This window comes from Parus major, linkage group LGE22 (assembly GCF_001522545.3).
Source record: "Parus major isolate Abel linkage group LGE22, Parus_major1.1, whole genome shotgun sequence".
NCBI classification, from domain to species: Eukaryota; Metazoa; Chordata; class Aves; order Passeriformes; family Paridae; genus Parus; species Parus major.
The window spans coordinates 380,142-387,392 of record NC_031798.1 but is presented as its reverse complement, the minus strand read 5'-3'; the positions used below and the strand labels follow the sequence as shown (position 1 = coordinate 387,392).

The window sequence follows — 7,251 nt, the reverse complement described above, 5'->3', positions numbered from 1 at the left end:
TGTCATCCATCAGCTTCAAAGAGAGGACAGCAGATGGAGGTCAGATAAGAGGGATCCTTGAAAGCCCCATCTGAAACACCTGCACAGGTGCACCCCAGAGCAGCAGCAAACCCTTCCTGTCAGCCCCTGAACTGAGGATCACGAGGGCAAAGTTTGCTGCTTCTGCTCTGTGATATTTCAGTTTTTCTTTATCAATGCCTCATTGCAAAATCCTGGAGCTGAGACAGCAAGAAACACCTTTTCTCTTGAAAAACTGAACCAAACTTTCTCCTCTGATGTCATCCTAACCAAGATCTTTGGGTCATCTAATCCCAGCCCACAACTTAAGGTCATGGGTTGGACTTGAAGATCTCAGAGGTCTTTTCCTGCTCAATTGATTCTGTGTTTCTGATCCCAGTTCCAGCAGAATTGGTGTTTTCTGTTCAGGACATCCTGTCACTGCTATTATTCCTGCCTCTATTACTGGGCCAGTCCTAAGGTCCTTGGCTGAGGTATGGAGCCAGGTGAGGAGGAAATTCCAAACCCTGGCTCAGCAGCGTTTGTAACCTGAATTTGGAGCAGCTTCTGCCTGGCCCCAAGGTGCAGCACAGAGCTGAACTCACCAGAAACAGTGAGGAAATGCAAATTAACAACAGCAAATTAACAACAGCCCGTGAACTCTGCCAAGGACCTGGGTGACAGCAGGGACTGACAGGGACTGGCCCAGGGTGGCCTCAATGACACACATGACTCCCTGGGCAAGCCCAGGACAGCCCCAGGTGAGGATGAGGCAGGAGCTGCCTCCCTCCCACCCCCTCCCCACTTCGGGGTTCCTCTCCTGAGTGGCAGATTAGGGCAGGTTTTGGTTGTGTTGTTTGTCTTCCAATGCCAGCGAGGAGGAGGATGAGGAAAAAGAGGAGGAGGAAGGAGGCAGCCAAACCTGCCCCTGTTGCCAAAAGCCTCGTGTTGTCTCCTGCAGGGCGGGTGAGGCAAGGCGTGTGTGACCCCTCCACGTAGGTGTCCGTCTGTCAGCGCCGGCCTGCCAGCACCTTGCCCAATTCCATTAAACCTGACACATCAAAGCACTTTCAGTTCAGCCAAGCTCCTCTGGTGGCATGGAGCCACGGAGAGGACAGGGAGCCTTCCAAATGCTCGGGCTGGCAGCAGAGGAGCCAAGCAGGAATGCCCCGGTGAGAAAAGGTTCCCAAACTGCCTCAGGAGAAGACGCTTTGTGTGGTGTGTTGAGAGAGAAACATCTTGTTTCTCTCCGGAAGCTTTCCCTGTCGTTCCCAGCCCTGTTTGATAAGATCCCCGAGTGAGCTGCAGGATTTTGCTTGTTATTATCCACACTTGGGAGGCTGGAAGAGCATTTTTTTGGCTTTTCAGCTAAAGCATGGAGTGTGCTGGAGGAGCCGACAGTAAAATGCAGCTGCCACCAAGGGAGATCCAGGATAGGGACATTGAGGAAGGGCTGGAAGGATGGGAAAAGGGAGCATTTTATCCAGCTGGAGCCACAGACAGGGCTGAAGGGAAGTGGCAAGTAATTACGGCAGCTGGAATCCAGCCAGGGTGTCTTGAAATACCAGCTTGCAAAACTTTCACCAAAACACGCCAACGGACCAGGTGTTTCGAGGATAACAGATCTGGGCTTTGACTCTGCAATCAGCCCTGGGATCAGCAGATCCAGGAGAAAACCATTATCAGGAATTAAGGCTGTAACAGATCCTCAGTCCCTCGAGGCCCTCCAGGTCTGTTTTTCTCAGGATTTTGGGTACAAAGGAAGAGAAAAGCTCATTTATTTCCAGTCCTGGACAAGAAGTCCCCTCTCCTTGTTCTGGACAGAAATCCTCCTGGTGTTTGACCCCACACAGGCCTGACAGAAGGCAGCAGTGAATCCAACTTTTGGATTTAGGGAGGATTTTAGCCATGTCCTGCTTGCAGAGCTTTTCTCCCTGCGTGCTGGCGTGTGGCTGCCCCTGCAGAGGGATCTGGCAGCCAGGGATAAACCCAGCCTGAGCATCATTTGGGAAAGGAAACGGATCAACTGAACAAGGAGAGCAGATCTGGCACCCAAACCTATCAAAAAAAAACTCTCCTGGCACAAGGCTGCAAAGGCTACGAGAGAACCAAGAATTCTTTGTTAAGTGTCACCTGAGACCTTTTCCGCCCCAAAACCTCTGTCCCCAACAGCTCCACGTGCACAGCCCCGAGAGCCTCCCCCGCCACTCCCTGCCAGCCAAGCATCTGCAGATGGATGGGTTTGGGATGGAGGGCAGTGCCCCGGGAACATGAAAGGAGATGTGTAAATGCAGCCTGTGTCCATACAGAGCCTGTGGCTTGGTGCTGGCATTCCCAGGAGTAAAATCATTGCTAGTTGAGCAAGAGCTGGAAAGGCAGAAAGAAAAGGAAAGGGCACAGGTGGCAGGGAGGAGATGCCATTCCTGACTGCAGGCTGGGAGCAGCCCCCAGTTCCAGGCCTCATTTCAATGCCCTGGAAGGAGCAGCAGAAAGGAAAGGAAGCAGAGGTTCCCAGCCAGGCTCTGCACCAGGAGCCCTGTCCATCCCATTTCTCCATCCACACACCTCAAGGAAGCTCTGGGTCATCTACGGCTCCCCAGATGGACAAAGCTTCCCCCAAACCCTCCCCTGCTCCCTGGACAACTGCAAGCCACTTGTTTCCTGGAGCTGAGCTCTCTTGACAGCCTGGGAGAAGCTCCAGGTGTTTGATTTTCCTTTACATTTCGAGGTCCCATGGAACGCACCCAGAGCCCAGCCCCGGCAGAGCTCCTCCAGCCCAACGAGGGTTTTCCAACAGGAACAGCGTACGAGCACAGGGAAGGAAGGGAGGGAGCAAATATTAACAACACCTGTGCTAATGAAACACCCAGGACCTGGCGAGAGGCAGTAAAAGGGAAAAGCAGAGGAGGGAGCTCAGCCTCCTTATGCAACCTCGTTATTTAACGACCACAGAGACACCCTATAGGGGCTCTTTGTTTGCAGAGGGAAAGGAGAGAAACGCCACCAATATCTGAGTCACTGGTTCACCAAGAGGCTCCAAAGACATTTTCAGATGGAAATTTTTCCAGGTTCACATGGTAATTTGGGAGGACTGGCTAATTCCCTGGCTCCACCCACCGCCCTGTAACACAGCTCCTGCTGCTCTTGCATATATAGATAGGTATGGCCCTACACCTGGCCGTACACACCAGAGCCTGGACACAGAGCAATCCTATACTTTCTTCCTCCCTGGCTGCCCTCCACCTGCTCCCACCATGAAGAGGGAAATACTAACCCTGGCCTTTGCTCGAGCCGTCTTTGTAGAGTTCCTCTCCACGCTCATCTTCGTCTTCATTGGGCTGGGCTCAGCACTGAAGTGGCCGTCGGCCCTGCCCAGCATCCTGCAGATTGCTCTGGCCTTCGGGCTGGCCATCGGCACCTTGGTGCAGGCCTTCGGCCACATCAGCGGCGCCCACATCAACCCAGCCGTGACCATCGCCTTCTTCGTGGGCAATCAGATCTCCCTGCTCCGCACGCTGCTCTACATCGTGGCCCAGCTGCTCGGGGCCATCGCCGGCGCTGGGATCCTCTACGGCGTCACCCCCGCCAACACCCGCGGCAACCTGGCCATCAACGCAGTGAGTCCCTGCCTGAGGGCACTCCCCTCTTCCCCTGCCTTTCCTTCAGCGACACAGGGAGGAGAATCCATCCGGAGGGATCCTCAGTGCTCTGTCCCGCACGCACGGCGGGCTGGGAATGGGATAGGAGTGGAGCCCAGCTCTGACATGACGGCTTTATTGTGCGGGTGATGAGTGGGATGTTTTTCCCTCCTTTAATGAGGGCTTCCTCTATCCTGAGGGCCCCGTGAGTCACCCACACCATTGAGATGTTCCTGAGTGCAGCCTCTCCACCTGGAGATTAGCACGGGATAGGAGCTGTGCCAAAAGCAGGGGGAGGGAGGGAGCAGAGCCCAGTCAGACCAGTACAGCCAGGGGGAGCAGGAGCCCACTGGAACCACTGAACTGGGGGAGCTGGGAACAGAGAGGGATGGGGAGAGTGGTGGAGAAGACCTGGAGAAGGAACAAGGGGCAGGACGGTGTTGAGAGGCTGTGAGAAGCAGCGGGGGATGGTCCCAGGGGCGGAGGGGGGACAGCAGAACCCTCTGAGATAAGCAGGAATGAGGCACAGCCTGAAACCCTTGGGGCAGTGCTGGGAAAACACCTGGAATGACAGCAGTGGAGCTGCCACTCCAACCACAGACAGGTCTGGACCCCTGGGAGCAGCACAGACATTGCAAATGGTTCAGTCACTGGGATGAGGAGCTCCAGTGCCTCTCATTCCACAGGTTCCACGTCCCAAACAAGCCAGATTTAGGTAAAAAATGAGCTGTGATGGGTTGGGTCACTTCATCGTTCCCACGCCCAGTGGGGTTGAGTCCCCCTGAGAGCCCCAGGATTTTGTGCAGAGTCACTGGGACACAACAGCCCATCCCACCCCATGACCTTCATCCCAACCTTCACCCTCCATCCCATCCCAGCTGCTCCTCATCCTCCTGGGAGATGCTCCACAAAGTGCAGGGCAGAAGTCAGGGTACAACAGCCGGCGAGGATCAAAGAAATGCAGGAAAAAAGGGACTTGGTGGGAAAGCATGCAGTGTTGTGGAGACAAGGAAGTGGAGAGAGATGTAGAGAGCCCAGGGAAGGGACAGGCTCGGGGAAGAGACAGATTTTGGAGAATTGCAAAGAAAGAAAGATCATTTCTTTCCTTTCAAAGAAGGAGCAGGGAGCTCAAGCAGGGGCTGGGCAGGGGCCCTGACAGTTTCCAATCCAACATCACCATCCCAAATCTACCAGCAAAGTACCCGGGAGCCCTCCTGGTGACGCCGAGCCCTGGAGAGGGTTAATTATTGTCACTCTCATGGTTCCAGCTCAACAGCAACATAACTCAAGGCCAGGCCCTCGTGGTGGAGATCATCCTCACCTTCCAGCTGGCCGCCTGCATCTTCGCATCCACGGACAACCGGCGCAGCGGCGTTGGCTCCCCGGCACTGTCCATTGGCCTCTCCGTCACCCTGGGCCACCTGGTGGGGGTGAGTCCAGGGTGAGGGTCCTGTGAGCACAGAACTTCCCAAATTGCCCTCGTGCAGTTGGTCCTGAGGGAGCTGCTCTGGAGGAGAAAACACAGGAGATCTTGGGGCTCTTTTGTGGTGAGGGGTCATCTCCAGCTCTCTGAAACAGAGGCACCTCAGGGGCCACTTCAGTCCCTGTTCCCAAAGAGTGGCTCTGATCTGCTCCTTAACCCAGGGTTCTTTCCACACCTCCAGATTTACTTCACCGGCTGCTCCATGAACCCTGCGCGCTCCTTTGGGCCCGCGGTCGTCACCAGGAGGTTCAGCTCCGCGCACTGGGTAAGTCTTGGTGGCACTGGGGACAAGGACAGGTGGGGCCCATGTGAGGACAGGGCATGGACTGCCTTAGGAATGACAGGGGTGGGGGTTTCAGAGCCCACCCCAGGCAGGAAGGATTAAAAGGAGCTGGAGAATGAGGGAGGTTTTGCCCCTTGACGCATCAGGAACAGTTAATCCCCCGGCACGGAGCCAGCCAGGGGACAGAAATGAACCCATCCCAGGGTAGGTTGGGTGGGAATGACTAAAAGCTCATCTAGTCCCACCCCATGCCATGGGTAGGAACACCTTCCACTAGCCCAGGTTGCTCCAAGAGCCATCCAACCCAGCCTTGGACACTTCCAGGCCATGGTGCCCTCTGAGAACCATTGGTGCATCAACTGAGGGGAAGGAAGCCCATGGAGAAGCCCAGCTTGGTCATTCCTCTCACCCAGAACTTCCTACAAGCTCAGCCCCAGACTTACAGAGCAGGTTTGGCCCTCAGCAAGCACAGCTGAGGGGGTTTCAGCCCAGGAAGTCCCTGGAACAGGTATTTTCTTCTCTCTGTGTGGCAGGACATGTGGAACAGGGATGGATGGTGGTGCCATGAGTCGAGATGGAGCACCAGCCCCAGGAGCTGCTCTCACTGTGTCCCTGTTGCTTTCCAGGTGTTCTGGGTCGGGCCCATCCTTGGGGCTTGCTTGGCCTCCCTGCTCTACTTCTACATCCTGGTCCCCTACTGCATGAACATGTCTGACAGGGTGGCCATCATCAAGGGCACCTACGAGTCCGAGGAGGAGTGGGAAGAGCAGCGGGAGGAGAGGAAGAAGTCCATGGAGCTGACCCCGCCATAAGAGCAGCTGGAAAAGCCAAGCCGAGGGAGGGGAGGAAGCCCCACACGTGGGTTTATGTGTGCCCCAAAGCCAGGCAATGACCACACCCAGCTGCAGCTGCAGACTCTTCATCCAGAGCCTTCCCAGCCAGGCCCCTGTGGGATGCAGGAAGGCTGAGGGCTCTGTGTGTGTGTAAAGAACCCCTGCATGAGCTCTAGAACCTCTCCAGATTCCCCGCAGCCACAAAGCCCCTCAGCCAGGCCCCTGGCACCCTCGGCTCCATCCCTGCCCTCCCAGTGCAGCTCTGCACCATGGCAGGGCCCCAGACCCCCCATTGGGGCACCTGCAGGACCTCACCTGGCCCAGGTATGGGGGCCCCTGGGGAAAGGGGAAAAACCGCTTAGGGCAGGGGGTGCAGCTGCCCCCCCAGCCCAGAGGCTGCTCATAGATGCTCTTTCACCTTTCCTGGTGCTGGGAGTCCTTTTTATTCCCAAAGAACGAGACTTTGGATTCTGTGTTGAGATCTTTGTATTATAGTTTATTATTTATTGCAAATAAAGGAAAGTTTAAAAGAAAAAAATCCTGGGTGCAAATCAGCTCAAGTCTCAAAGTTTAGGAGGGAAAACAGATTGAGCTGAATGCAAATTCATCCCAGAGGGAAATAGCAAGCGCTCAGACCCTGAATCCTGTGTGGCCTGGTGGGTTGGGAGGGGAAAACATTAATCCTGGGAAGGATAAGTGAGCACTTGTGATGGAGTGGGGAAGAGCAGCAGGTGCAGAGCAGCTGGGAATCCATCCTGGGTCTGGAAGGAGCAGGAGCAATCCTTCCAATGCTTCCAACCCTTCCCACACAGCCGGTTTGACTCCAGCCATACCAGTTCTCCCAGACAGCTCCACAGGTGCCCTCAAAAACTGACCCACAACTCCCCAGCCCCTCACCTGTGCCAAACCCACACCTTCACCTGACCTTCTGCTCTGGCCCTGCTCTTCCAGTTCTACCACAACTCTCTGCCAGAGCAGCTCCGGGACAGGGACACCGGGACAGGGACACAGGGACAC

The 7,251-nt window shown here is 55.5% G+C and overlaps 1 protein-coding gene across 1 annotated transcript; it reads left to right on the top strand.

The window, feature by feature from the left end:
* The first annotated feature begins 1,003 nt into the window (after window positions 1-1,003).
* AQP5 (aquaporin 5) lies at window positions 1,004-6,911 on the top strand. The gene is made up of 4 exons (XM_015651998.3): window positions 1,004-3,614; window positions 4,904-5,065; window positions 5,300-5,383; window positions 6,028-6,911. Exons 1-4 carry the CDS (start codon window positions 3,072-3,074, stop codon window positions 6,211-6,213), a joined length of 975 nt encoding a protein of 324 aa, XP_015507484.1. The 5' UTR covers window positions 1,004-3,071; the 3' UTR covers window positions 6,214-6,911.
* The last annotated feature ends 340 nt before the right edge of the window (window positions 6,912-7,251 follow it).

What these genes read in the sequence shown, in the direction of transcription:
- AQP5 (XM_015651998.3), top strand. Translation starts at nt 3,072, where the DNA reads ATGGTAATTTGGGAGGACTGGCTAATTCCCTGGCTCCACCCACCGCCC. An exon ending in GCAACCTGGCCATCAACGCA is followed by an intron (nt 3,615 to 4,903) that starts GTGAGTCCCTGC and finishes TCATGGTTCCAG; the next exon opens with CTCAACAGCAACATAACTCA. An exon ending in GGTTCAGCTCCGCGCACTGG is followed by an intron (nt 5,384 to 6,027) that starts GTAAGTCTTGGT and finishes GTTGCTTTCCAG; the next exon opens with GTGTTCTGGGTCGGGCCCAT.